Source organism: Xyrauchen texanus, chromosome 26 (genome assembly GCF_025860055.1).
Source record: "Xyrauchen texanus isolate HMW12.3.18 chromosome 26, RBS_HiC_50CHRs, whole genome shotgun sequence".
Lineage (NCBI taxonomy): Eukaryota > Metazoa > Chordata > Actinopteri > Cypriniformes > Catostomidae > Xyrauchen > Xyrauchen texanus.
In genome coordinates this window covers 26,755,786-26,770,893 of record NC_068301.1, presented here as the reverse complement: position 1 = coordinate 26,770,893, position 15,108 = coordinate 26,755,786, and the positions used below count along the sequence as shown (strand labels likewise).

The window sequence follows — 15,108 nt, the reverse complement described above, 5'->3', positions numbered from 1 at the left end:
AAAAACTACTGTAAGTGTGGGCTTTAATTAAATTTTGTATTTCTCATGTTATCATATGGGGTTTAATTACATTTAATGAACTTTCATTTTATTGACCATGGATCACTTATTTCTCATATACACTCACTAGTTGCATTTTTGATGAAGGGCCAAATGAAGGTGTGCAAGTGCGTGCCAGTTGTGTTCCTATTGTTACTTCCGGGGCTTCATCGTGCCTCCTCTGGGCTTTCTCGGGACCAATGGCTAATGGCCTTTGGCCCGCTTATTACCCTTATTACAACTGGGGATTGAAGTGGGGTCAAAGTCAAAGACAGAGTTTCACTGAGTCCGGTTAAAGGCGTCAACAAGGCGTTTCTGTCCGCAGAACTGCGACTCACTGGATGTTTTTTGTTTTTGGCAACATTCTAAGTAAACACTAGAGACTGTTGTGTGTGAAAATCCCAGCAGATTAGCAGTTACAGAAATACTCAAACCAGCCCGTCTGGCACCAACAATCAAGTCAAGGTCAAAATCACTAAGATCACATTTTTCCCCCATTCTGATGGTTGATGTGAACATTAACTGAAGATCCTGACAAATATATGCATGATTTTATGCATTGCACTGCTGCCACATGATTGACTGATTAGGTAATTGCATGAATATGTAGGTGTACAGGTATTCCTAATAAAGTGCTCAGTAAGTGTATATTAAATTTATAAGAAAATAAATAGGCACAATTAGTCAATCATTTTGTTGCAAAAACTTTGTGTGATTGTGTTACATTTCTTTTATACAATTCAGTATCTTTCTCTTTTTGTTTTTTTAATTCAACTTTCAATTTAACATCGAATGGGCCATAGCCAATTCAAATTCCCAATCATAAGCTGAAAGGGCCATTCAAAATTTTGCCCAACCATGAAGTACTGTCTACATATTGAACAGTGAAATAATATTTGTACATCTGTGGGGAGTGGGGACTATTACAATTGTATATTTAGTGATGTTTCTTGCCTCTCCTGTCGGGTCTGTTCAGCCGTGGTCTCCATAGCACACTCCAAAGAGCTCTGCAGAGACTGCAGCTGACTGGTGGTCTCCTTCAGGAGGAAGCGTGTCACAAACTGTTCCAAATGTGTTGACTCTTGATACTCCTGCAGATAAAGGGAGAGATTTAACTGTCACTGACAAAGAACTCACATTGCTCATGAACTGGGCAGTGGCCCCAAAAAGTATTTGGATCCTGAATTAATTACTATAACCCAGGCCGTTACTATAATTATAACTACTGGAACCAAAAAGTTTCAATCTAAGAACTCTAAGAAAGTCAGTCACAAAGCTCTTTGCAAATAAATGAGGAATTGTCAGATCAAACTAAAGTTAAGTATGTAGTGCCACAGGGATCAGTTTTGCCTCTCCAGACATTATCAGGAACTGTGGAATTAGTTTTCACTGTTATGCTACTTTATATTTCCTTGAACCCCAACAAAATTTCACAAAAATTCTATCGATGGATGTACTGTCATGTTGTCTTCTACAGTGAAGAACTTAGAATTTTATATTTGATAGAAATGTTTGTAGAACAGCATCTGAAATCTCAGAAATATTGCTAAGTTAAAACAGATGCTCTCTGTTTCTAATGCCGAAAAACTAATTAATGTGTTCATGACCTCAAGACTAGATTATTGTAATGCATTACCATAAATAAGCAGCTAGAATGCTGACTAGAACCAAGAAATATGATCATATCAGCCTGATATTACTACATTGGCTACCTAATAAATTTCGTATTCATTTTAAAATACTTTTAACTACTTACAAAGCTTTGAATTCTCTAGCTCCAGAGTACTTAAGTGACCTTCTATTATGCTATATTCCATCATGTTCACTAAGATCACAAAATTCTGGCCTGTTAAAAATATATAGAATATCAAAATACACAAAAGGAGGAAGATCCTTTTCCTATTTGGCTCCTAAACTATGGAATACTCTTCCGAAGATGGTTCAGGACTCAGACACACTGTCTCATTTTAAGTCTAGACTTAAGACTAATTTTTTCAGCCAGGTATACGCCTAATTTTTCTATCAACTCATAGTTATGCTGCATTAGTTAAGTCTACCGGAACTGGAAGCACTTCTCATGTTCTATAACCCTGTTTTAAAGTGAATGACATCTACGCTAATATTATTCTATTTGTTTCACTTTTTTAACCTTGGGATGTATCTCTTGAGGTTACCAAAGCCTGCCAGATCTAACTCTGGTCGTGCATGATGTCCTGATATTTGACTCCCAATACTACATGTTGCTGAGTGATGATGACTAACTGCAGCCTGTGCCAGCCAGATATCTCTTCAGTCTACTATAATGGACTTCACAGAGGATGAACTTAAGAAAATGCATCTGTTTACACTTCTGCAGTTAATTAAGAATGTAAATTCTAAGACTTTAGTAATTAATCTTACAGTTAATACAAAATCTTTTTGTTTAAACATTGGCCCCTAACACTTTTTCGGTTTACTCATTTTAAATATTTACTTATACTACACATAAATAACTAATATTGGAATTATATTCATGCTGTTTAGCCAGGGGGAAACTGGCCCCCACAGTGAGCCTGGTTTCTCCATTAACCAACATCTTATGGAGTTTTGTGTTCCATGCCACAATTGCCTTAAGCAAAACATGACAAAAGCAATATACAAATAAAAATGACTTGACTTGCAATTATAGCATAGAGTGGATACAAACAGTTCATGCATCACATCTTTAATGAAAGTGTTTTGTTAGATCATATATCTTTTGAGAGTGAAAACACTCAGACATTGCCAATGAGTCTCTTCATCTGTTTTGGTTGAGACTTGTTTTGCACTCGTAGTCCCAAAGGCTGAGCTCAGTGGTATGTTATTTGTGGGTTGTGCGGTTATTCAGCATTAGGAATCAACAGTCGCCTGTATAATTATGATGTAAGCAGAATGAGCCTTGTTCTGTCACTATCAAAAGCCATTACTAAAGCCGAGAACATCCCTCAGCTAACAGGACAAATAATACTTCTGAGCATCCAGGTGTTACGCATCTATTAAGAACACGATCGAGATGTTGACGGTCAAAAGAAATCCCTCTTCTGCTTGCATCAGTAAAATCAGAACACATTCACCGGTACATAGCACATATTTACAAAGCAGAGGTGCAAACCTGGTTAGGCAGATTTTGGAGTGAGGCAGGCCTTTATAATAAAGCAACCAAACCACTACAACCTGTAGATTTTTTTAATTTTCCCCTAACCAGGATTACAACAGATTATCATAAATAATTAGTTAATGCATATAGTACATGCATATACTGTATAAGTGTTATGAATCAGATGAGGAGTGAGGATCTAAATGCAGTTCTTTTTAATGAAGGAACAAACGGTGAACAGGACAACTAAAAATAAAACAATACAGGGAACAAAGAAAACATCCACGAGGGGAAAACAAAGTATAAACATGGAAAAACATCCACGGAGGGCACGGGCAGGAACACAATCAAGGACAACCATAACATTCAATGACCAACAACGAATTAACAAAAAACAGGGCTTAAATACACTGGGATGATGATTAAATTACAAACAGGTGAGAACAATGACACTGGCAGAGATGAGGGCAGGGGATTATGGGAAGTGTAGTTCGGGACAGGTGACAGGGGAGAAACACTGAGCAGACAACGGGGAATCGTGACAATAAGGGAAAATAGTCCTTGTTGTCACAAGGACTATTTTGAGTCAAAGGTCCAATTACACAAATGCTTGTTTGTTCTAGCAGAGGTTTTATATGTTGGTTTAAAACAACTAGTTTAAATTCTTCTTAATTTAGGATATTTTTTGTGATTTCTGTCCTCAAAACAAAAAATCCAACATCAAGTTTCTGCTACAGCTCTTGGGTAAACAAGTGAACACAATAAAACCACACTGGGATACTTTCAAGCAAGGGTCAACTACAGTATATAATAAATGTAGATTTTAATCAAAAAGTTGAACTGTGTTCTCAGGACAAGGGACAAGATTAATTATAATAAGAGCTATCAAAATGTATGCGTCAAAGCATGCAATAAATTTAAGAAGTTTAACACGTACATTATTCTTAATCGTGATGAACCCTTAAATCCGTACCTCAGGTCTTTAAAAACCCAGGACCTCATTCCACCTCCTGTACCTCATCCATTTTTTGGAGTTGTGCCCACACCTCTTTAGTATTCCTCCATCTATCTCTTATAAATAGTGTGGCACACAAAAAATGCCAAAGTTGCAAAAACAACCAAAAATTATAATGGTTTAAGGACAACAAGTGTATAGTGTCAGTTTTAATTATTTGCACTTCCATAAATTATATTTTTTATAATTATTTAATATCTATTTATATGTATTACAAGAGAAAGAAATACTATATACATACAAATAAAATACTAAATGACGACTTTCTGTGCAACAGTGGACTGTCAACTAAGGTGAATTATCAGTATTTTATATGCATATTACACATATGTGTATATGTTATTTCTTACTCAAGGTGGCACTGATGTTTCAGTGACTGACTTGATTTACATTCGACATTGGTATTTGACGAAGCAACAACATCAAAGTAAACTTATAGCAAGTACACATGAAAAGTATGGTATGACTATTGCCAATTGGGTGTACTACTGAAATAATGCAAGTTGTGCATCTATTTAGACTCAACAAGTGCTGATAAAATACACATAACATACACATAAGCTCAAGATACACATAAGCTACACATAAGTTACACATACATTTCAAATGTGATAGTCCTGCACAACGAATTGTAAAACAGGTCTCTAGAGATGCGTTTCTAAATATTAAAGTTCTTTTAAACTTAATATAGTCTAAAAAAATCTGACAGTATGCTGAAAAAGGTGAGTTGTGGCACAATGATCAAAGACATCCATCCAGTGCGTGTTTACATGGTCTCGAAAAACAATTGAAAAACATTGCAGACGGTGGTGGTGTAGTGGTCTAAAGCACATAACTGGTAATCAGAAGGTCACTGGTTCGACCCCCACATCCACCCCCATTGTGTCCTTGAGCAAGGCACTTAACTCCAGGTTGCTCGGGGGGGATTGACCCTGTAATAAGGGCACTGTAAGTTGCTTTGGATAAAAGTGTCTGCCAAATGCATAAAAGTAAATGTAAATAAATGTACTTAAAAAACTGCCCCAAACCTGGCCCAAAACCTGTAGGTTTGTTGGGTACCGTCAAATTCAGATCGGTTGAAGACCTTATTTGAATACGATGCACTTTCCTATTAATAATGCGTGATTTTGTAACGGTTTATGTTTAAAAGGTAGGCTACATATAATTGGCCTTAAGACATTGCATCAATTTAAGAAATCCAATCAAATCTGCCAAGCATCCTGTACCACATTAAGGTAAACATAGTTACGTCATGAGGGGGTCTCTAAAAACCTGAATATGTAAGAATATTGGGGAAATTACCATGCATTTAAGGGTTAATGTATTTACCATTAATACAGCATTTACTGGATGGAAGAGCAGGAACTTTGTGATGTGTCCACCCAGAGTCCCCCCAGATGGGATTTGTGATAGAAAAAGTATTTTTCAGCATAAGTAAGTATTTTAAATATTTTAATTAGCACAGAAGCATGTCAAGTCTTAACTATAACCAAAACGAAGAATGAGATGTTTTTGTCTGCAAATATGTTTCATGTAGAGTTCAAAGTGTTGCTTGACGCTGACGTTGACACCCTGATGTGAATCATGAACACAGCTTCATAATTGCTGTAACAAAGCAGATAGCCACAGTCTGCTGGCTGATCAACGTTGCGGATGATGAGATTTTAAGAGATTTAATTTACATTGCGATGAAAATGCAACCTATAGTTAAACTAGTTCTTTCAATTAGTCAACCTCCCAATTAGACTTTGTGAAATGTTTAATGTTACTTGAATTGGTGCTATTTTAGTGCATTTCTCTCTTTATACTGTGGAGGGCTTTGTTCAGAACATTTCAATAAAGCATTTATTTGTTACATATTGTTTTGTTTTCTTTCCTAAGAAGGAAATAAATGCATTTTAACAAGAAAATAATTATATTTAGAGTCAAATTTCAGCACTTTCAAAATCTGCAATTAATAGCGATTAACTACTATTAGATAGATAGATAGATAGATAGATAGACAGACAGACAGACAGACAGACACACACACACACACACACACACATAGAGAGATATAAATAACCTGTAGATTTTTTATCTTTCAGCTGTTGTGCTTGTGACTGGCATCTGTTTACACAACCACAAATTTATTACGTAATGGCACATTTAAACATTAAAAAGATATGTCACTCTTTGAAAACATCTGAAAAGAAAATCATAATAGTGAAAAACAAAGAAACGGCTATTTTTAATATTCAGATTAGAAATCTGTCATGAATTCACCTGCAAACTAAAGGCAAGAGAAATTGGCTGGATGATACCAATCCAGCGCCCACATATTAGACGTTCAGATGTGTGTTTGCTGTTTGTAGAAGGGCCTGAGGGCAGAGACCAAATGCATCATAGCAGCTGGTTTGCCCACCCACTCATAGCGCTATGCAACACACACACAACACTAATGGAGTCCATGCAATAGAAATTTACACATCACCAACTATGAAGAGAGAGACTACAGAAAAAATGACACTTGGTGATGTATTTTATGCAGGCCTTTGTTAACATGTATTTTTTCTTGATAGTCACAACGAACCTTAGATGAATGATTTGATGGTCACTGAAAATGTTATAAGCCTTTGCAATCTGAATAATTTATGAGGAAATTGGAAAAAATTGCCTTTGTTTTTCCATGAAATAAGGATATGATATTTTTATTATTTGCCAAGTTTCCACAACAGAGTGTAATATACTGTATTGTCAAGTATAAGCAGTAACTGAATTGTAGATACCACTGTTATTCATCTTCACTGTTTTTCTTGTCTGGTTATGTCTTTTCACTGTTTGGTTAGAATATTCCACTGACAAAATATGTATATTTTTTATTTTTCCTTTATGAAATTTACTGACAACTTGATCACATAGATGTAGTGCTGGAAATCAGTGGTTCTAAACTAGTAAGTTATGACCCAGAATTTGGTTGCAGAAAAAATGCTAATTGCAAATAACAATATAATCATGCATAGCCAGGACAGCAAAATAAATAGGCTTATAAACTTAAAAATCTGGAGAAAATGTTTTTGTTGATGATGTCACTGTAGATCAAACTATAGATCAAACTCTGCAAGATCACTTGGTAGAAGCAAGCTAAATTTCAAATGCCAAGATTAACTGACATGTCCACATCCTCGAAAACCATGAACAGAACTGAAATGAAAATACAACAAGGCTGAATTAAATATGGGTTAAAATAAGAAAACCATGGTTTGTGCCAACCACAGTGTGTTTTGTCCCAGTTATATAAATAGAGATACCATTAATAAATTAATAAGTGTATAAATGATTGAAAATGTGTGGAATTAAGGAATTTTTTTTGAACAATTTTGGTTCTGTGTTGGGACTCCACTTGATGCCAAATCTGGCTCCTGAAGCTAAACTAGTTGAGAAACCTGCTTGAAATTATGACAAGTATATCCATGGAAAAAGTACATGGCTGTTAAATATTTTATTTTAAGCGTTGCAGGCTGTGAAATTTAAATATGATCTATTCTCCCTTCTCTTTCCGTCATGATATTCAAAATATGAATGAATTGGTCATGCCTCAAAATGAAAGGTATGTTATTGCCAATGATGGGTGAAATCTAATTACAACGTAATTACTTTTAAGTAAAAAAAATGTAAAAATTTAAAATTGCAGTAAATGTAATATTCTTGTACTCAGATTACAGTTAGTGACTTTCAAGTAATTTAATTACTTTTAAGTGCATTAAAATGAAACACGAACCCGACCCACACCCGAGACCGAACGATACCGTCAGATTTTATGTCTGAACCCGAAATTGCTTACTATCTAATTTCTTCTCCTAGCAAGTACTGTTGCAATAGGCTGTATTTTATGTAAGCATATATGCAACATTCGTAACAGTACTGAAACAGTAAACATACACAGTTTTAACAAGGCACGGCTGCCCATAAGTAGCCTACACTAGAGCAGAACGGAAAAAAGCATTGACTTACCATTTATGTGCTGAAACTTCACTTGGTGCAGAACAATCTGGAATAATATGAACCACTGCAACAGTCCCCTCTATGCAGCCTGAACTTGTTTAGAATGTTGAATCTTTGCGCTTCTTCTAAATTGTTTTTAGTGCAGTTGTCACAAAGATTGAAACAGAGCGCAGGTGTCTGAACATGCTTTTTTGACAATTGACTTTTTAATTTGGCACAGTGTTTAAAATATGCCGGTCCTGTGCAAGACGCTGAAGAAAAAGCGAGACATGATGCAAATGTCAAAGACATTCGTCCAGCAAGTGTTTAAACGAATGGAAAACAGAACAACCACGCGCAAAAATGCATTCAGTGTGAACGGCCCCTAACTCGTCCATTCGCACGTGTCTGTGATTGAGAGTGCGTGCAAAACAAGTTCAGGAAGCCTGTTTCTTTTTTCATTAATTACAAACCTGAACCCGAGCCGAACCCAAAGTCCTACTTGAAAAACTGACCCCAACCTGGCCTGAAAACCGTCAGGTTCTCGGGTTCTGTACAGACCTCTACACTATCATAGACAATGAAAATAAGGTGCATCTCGAACTGTTCTGAGACCAGTGACACAGACAGCACACTGAAGGTTGTCATTCATTAAATAGGGAGCAAAGGAGCATCCTACAGTTTCCCTATGCAGCTAAGTGCATTCACTCCTAAAATCTAACCAAATGTTTCAGGCTGAAGATGTTTGGATCACTCAACATGTTTAGTAGACATGGGACAATGGTAATCAGTACATAGATTCAGAATTTTTAATGTATAATTTTATTTTAACATGGTTGGCAGTGATTGAATGACGCTTGCCATTATTTTGAATCATAATTAATTATGCTAATTTCTTATGTGATGTCTGCAACGTCTCAAAAACATGAATAACCAACACCCCTGGAAACAAAATAAATAATATATAAATTTATAAATAATAAATACATTTGATTACAAAAAATCAGACTTTCTATAGCTTGGTATTATTCAAAATGTGATATATGTGGGCATACATTTTTAGGGAAAATATTTCCTTTTCTTTTTTGCATGTTTATTAGGCGCTAATAGTTACTAGTACTACACAGCAGTCACGATCAGGTCTCAGGAGAATAACTTAATTTGATATTTTCATTTGTAAATAATATAATATAATATAGTATAATATAATATACTATTACATAATATAATACAATATAATATAATATTGTTTTTTCTTTACTCTCTGTTTCCCTCTCTTTCACGCTCTATAATTAGGTTGCTGTTATTGGTTCTCTGAGCTGCCAATCTTCATTACCCTGATGACATCATCCCTCTCTCTCCCAATGAATGGTGCTTCCTACCCTTTAAAAGCCGGTTGAATTCATATATTTGGAGCCCTTTTTGATTGATGACAGCTTTGCCTGTTAGCTCCCAGTTGTGTGTATTGTTACTGGCTCATTTTGCCTCTGCATGTTCATTTTGTATACTGGTTTACTTAGTCTCTCGTTACCCATTCACTGTTTATGTGACTTTTCATTGGTGTTATTTATAGAACTCGCTGCTCTTCTAACCAGAGTGGAAAAGTGGACAGGTAAGATGTGACGTACACTATGCATCATGTACACTGTTATTTGTATTAGACGCCCTAGGTTAGGAGTGAGTGCCAACCCCTTTACTTCTGATGTTTTTGGGATCAGGTAGGATAGTATAGATATTGCTGTTTCGAACACTGAAGACCTGTTTTATTTCAATATTGTGGGATTGTTTGAACTGACAATTTAATGAGATTAGAGGGTGAAACAAATGAGTTCTAATTATCTCTTCTTTGGCTCATGTTATTGAATACTTCGTATTCTATGTAAATACTCTTTATTCATTTATCATGGACTTTTTGTTACGGTGATATACAAAATAAATTTACTTTTGCACCGTATACATCCTTTCTTTTGTGATTTGCCAACACACCACAAAATCCAGTCACAATTAGAAATGCAACCCCCCTTACCCTAGACATCCACATGGGTTGTAACAATGGTACTGTATTTCTGTCAAACAGATTTGAGTTTGTGCTAGTGAGCATTTGTCATCCATCCTAAGAGTTCCCACAGCTTTATTATGACTCAAATGCTGTGAGTGATTAAGATACTGACATCCGCAAGGAATGCATGCAGAAACCAAATTCTAATGCTTCGAGGCATCACATTTATCTTATACGGAGAGAAAACAAGTACGCAGAAACATCTCCTACACAAATGCACAGAGCCATAGCATTCTGATCAAGAACATTTAGTAAACACTGATTTCATTCTGAGGATATTTAGACAAGAGAAATGTCTCTTCTGATAGATGTGGCCTTGGTCACCTGTATAATTGAGGTAATCTCCATTTGTTGAATGCTGCAATGCAGAGTAAGTTTAGAAGGCAGCTCACCTTCTTGGTTTTGTCCATGGCTTTCAGTATGGAGACGTTCAGGTCTTCCAGGGCAGCAAGGACATTTTCATATTCTCCAAGATGCTGAGAAAAGTATTCTAGGAGAAGGGAAGAATGTGTGCAATAATTAAATACATATAACTCTGTTTCATCACAGCATCAACAAAACAGTATATCATTATAATCTAGGCATTAGCGTTAACATTTGAACTTTTATTGACCATGTTCAAAGCAACAATTGAGAGCTAATGTATAAAAATATATATTTTTTTTTGCATGTTTCAATATAATAAAGTGCAGTTCTTGTGGTATTACTACAATACATTTTTTATTTGCTTTTTTTAAATTACAATCAAGCACAATTTGAATGGTAGTTTTGATGTTTTCAATAAGTGTTAACTCTTACCACAGAGCTCATCCGTGTCCACATTGCTGAAAGTAGATAAACAAACATGTTAATTTCTTTTCCATAACAACATGATAGAAGACATCTCCGTTACATTTAAATGTGATCTAATATTGTGTGGTGATCGCAAACTATGCAGGCCTCAAAGGGGGGTCCTATGGGAATGCGATGTGTGCCTAATGAGAGAGGGTCATCGTCAGACAGCGAGACTCTGACCCTGGGTAAGACCCACAAGTCAACACTGAGCCTCACTGACAACTCCATGTCTCAACTCTGCCCTGATTAGAGACCCAAGGCAGTGAGTGAAAGCAGACTGTAATCTTAGACATTGAGAATATAGGCATATAATGTGTCATAAGTGTGTGTTTAGGGTTTAAGTTTTTAAGTTAAAATATGAATATACACATATTTTAAAGCCTTGGTTATAAAAAAAGCTTAAACATTTCCAATGTAAATGCACAGTGGCAAAACTGACCCTATAGAGTTGGGCGTGAGAAGACTATTGGAACCTGTTGGCATTTTTTTTATTTTAAATATATAAAATATCTTAATGTTAAAAAGCTATCTTCCACAACATATCTGTATTTTAAATATATTATAGTATATTTAATGTCCTTTGCCAAACAGTAGGCTTGAACCTAAACATGAAACGGCAAAAAGTAAAAGAAAACATGCACAAACTTAACCTTTGTTTTGGTCAACAGAAATGGTAAATAATGAATTAAAATCACAGTGTGGATATATTGTGTTAACCCAACGACTATAACAAAAATATTATAATTTTTGTTTGAGAACAGCATACAAAAGCACTACTAATAAAATCGACATACTGCTTCTGAATGTTCATGTACCCTGAAATCGATAATTCTGCAGAATTACAGACAAGCGGCATCCCAACAAAACATTTTTGTATTAATTTAATTGTTTACCTTTCCCTATGGTGCTAGCTATTGTGTGTTGCATGAACAATATGAGACACAGGTTCTCGTTCCATGGAAACCAGGAAATAATTGCAGTCTTGTAAACAATGAGCATGATTCGGAGGTCCATTTTCATTCTTAAGTTACATTTTTTTTACTCCACTAAAGGTTAGGTTTAGGTTTGGGGTTGGATAAGAGCATGTTACAAAAATTTTACATTTCACCCGGACACTGGACGGCAACAGTTCCAGCCACTATGGGCAGTGGTTTAAATTTCAGTAAGCACAGACCAGAAAAAGCATTTATGTAATTGGACTTGACTCAAAACATTATTTTATAACTTTTTATAGTTAACATTTCTAAAACATTCTAGTTATTGAGATAAAGCCCTTCCCCATGTGTCAACTGTCACCAGTCTCCCCTATATGTGCTTTTCCTAAGTGTGCATTAAAGCTGCAATGTTGTTTTGCTTTGTTTTTAAGATTTTGTATATCAGGCTTTGATGACAGAAATATACTCTTATGTTGACGTTTATTATTTTTGGTTGCGAGAAATGTCAAATTTGAGAGTTTGCAGTACCGGTAGTTTCACAGTCACAGTGATTTAGCAGTTTAATTCCATTTTCACATAGGTGGAAGATTTTTTGTGTTTGGCAGTTGTCTGCAGGCATTGACTTAATTCATTGGTTGTTAAGAGTCTATGGCAGAGAGTGTGGAACAACAAGGAATAACTATTGTTAGACATTCTGGATAAAACATCATCACAGGAGTACTGCTAACTGCCTGGCTGTACTGCTAACTGCCTGGGCTAGACCTCTTCACAGGGGGTTAAGCCCTCGATAAACAGACCGAGAGAACAGATCAATGAGCCCCGAGTAACTCTACACTGTCAATGATATACAGCACATATCTCCTCTCATTTCAACTCACTCCTAGAGAAATTACACAATATCAAGACACATCTAATAAACCAATAGTAATCAATTCGATTTTGTTTATTGAAGCAATAATTGTTTGATCTTGGTTTATAGTTGTTAAATTAAAAGGATTATGGGGTACAGGAATTGATATAGTGGTCATTAAAATGGGAATTGTTAAAATCACTATTATTAGTAAATCCCTACCTTTTCACGCCTCTTTCTAGTATGGAGCTGAACTGACCTCTTGTAACTCGACTGAGCTCTTGTCACACTTAAAAGAATACACTTTATGAAATTCATTGGATGCAGTTGATTTTAGGATTACAGTCTTATACAGCGTCGTTCTTGGAAATATTGAATATGCAGGGTCCACCACTGACTAGAGGGAAGGATAATACTCAGAGACCGCATGAATTCGCTTGACGAGTGGCAGTTTCTGTCCTGTATTGTATGTATAGTAATCAGTGGTGTTGCCAAGGGTGGGCCGGGGTGGGCATGCACCCAAAATATAAAAAGTTTTTTTTACTGGAATATATATTTATAAAATGGTGAAATGCTTTCTGAAAGTGTAAAATAACTGTTTGAATTGTGCCTCTGTTGGCAAGGAAAATTTGCAGTTTTTTTTTAATTTTTTAAATTTGCAAGAATCTCACTGTTTCCGGCCATACTAGGTATAAATACTAAGGATGGCCGCAGAGTATTTCTATGCCACAAGCAAGCACTGTACTTCATAAAAGCATTGGAGTGAGGAAGCCTTTGGTGTTTCTCATTTGAGTGGATTGACTCTCTTTAATTACTCTTGGCTATCTGAGGCAGCTGGGCGCCATTTCCATTTATTATTGTGTTGGTTCAGTCAAGCGGCTGGAGTTTGTTTTGTGGAATAACAATCCAATAAACTTTTTTTGCATTGATGGAAGATCGTTTTTACACTGAAGTTCCCAGCCAGTGATGAGGATGACCGCAAAATATTTACATGCCAACAACAAGCGATGTCTTTTATAGAGTTGATGGACTGCGAAAATCATGGTGTTTCTTATGTGGCCTCCTAGTCAACTTCTCGTTAAATATACACTTGACCGTCTGAGGAACTGAGATGCCTGTTTCTTTTTGTGCTTTTTCCGCCTAGTGGCTGGAGTTTGTTTTGTGGAGGAACATAACTTCGGAGCAGATGTGGAAGAATCTGCTTGTTCTTTGTGCTTATGCCTTCTATTGGCTTGAGTTTGTTTTACAAAGTATTTTCTGTTATGTAAATTTCTCAAACAGATTAATGATAAATTAGGGAGAGTCATTATTGTTTTAGCTGAAATTAAGGGGCAAAGGTTGTTTTTTGGCTAATTTACGCACCGAATGCTGATAATAATTTTTTTTTATAGATCTTGAAGGGATGTTGCAAACCGTTGGCACCACTCATGATATAATATTGGGAGGAGACTTTAATCTATTGATGGACTCAGTCCTTGATCATAGTGTAGCAAAAGTGTGTAAGCCCACTAGACATGGGGATGGGTAGGAGGAGGGGTAGTAGTGGGTGTTAAAAGTTGATTTTGTGTATTGGTTTTTTTTCCTGTGTTGTAATAAAAATTGTACTCATAAAAGACATGGGGATCGCAGCCCCCTATGCTCCAAAAAAATGTGGCTTCTTGTTTAATATAGCGATTTAGAGCTGCAGTATGTAAAAATTTTGGTTAAAAATTAACATCGCCATTATTGATTTGTGTATATAAACAATGTTCCCCTTCTGTCGCTCTCTCCACGTTGTGTCAGAGAAGCGACACTAGGGGTCTCTCTTGAGCGCCGATATTCACCTCTGAACTATGAAAAAAGGCCAATGAGAGTTGGCAACCAGTATTTGCATGTCCCGCCCCCGGACATACGGGTATTTAAGAGGCGCAAATACGGGAGTTCATTCAGAAAATTTCTTCAGAGCCGATGGTCGTGTTTGCAGACTGCTGCGTTTTACACACCGAGTTCCTGCTATCCTCTGCTGCATGCTGTTGGATTCTACGGCGCACAACAGCGGCTTTATCCTGTTTGCACGGCTGTGCACTTCCTGCCCCTGAGCGCATCGACAGTTGGCCTTGCTTACAACCGTAAGCAGGCCACTCCAGCCGCCCCCGCGTCGCTCCTTCTTCCCACGGGATTGTGGACGATGCGGCTGGTGATGGAGGCGATTCAGGGATGGCAGCGGGTGCAGCTCCGCCGGGTACGCCCCCTCGGACCACCCGCGCCCCGGCACGCTCGTTGACTCCCGTCCCCGCTCGAGGTGGCGGCGACTCGCCT

At 36.7% G+C, this 15,108-nt stretch overlaps 1 protein-coding gene across 1 annotated transcript in view; it reads right to left on the bottom strand.

Moving 5' to 3' along the window:
• The window catches only part of LOC127619905 (N-terminal EF-hand calcium-binding protein 1-like), a 66,012-nt gene that overhangs the window by 20,337 nt on the left and 30,567 nt on the right, over positions 1-15,108 (bottom strand). Inside the window, exons 4-6 of the mRNA XM_052092937.1 lie at positions 10,990-11,015; positions 10,584-10,681; positions 994-1,130 (exon numbers count right to left, since the gene is read on the bottom strand). Coding sequence (XP_051948897.1) covers positions 994-1,130; positions 10,584-10,681; positions 10,990-11,015 — 261 coding nt within the window. The remainder of the gene's footprint in view (positions 1-993; positions 1,131-10,583; positions 10,682-10,989; positions 11,016-15,108) is intronic.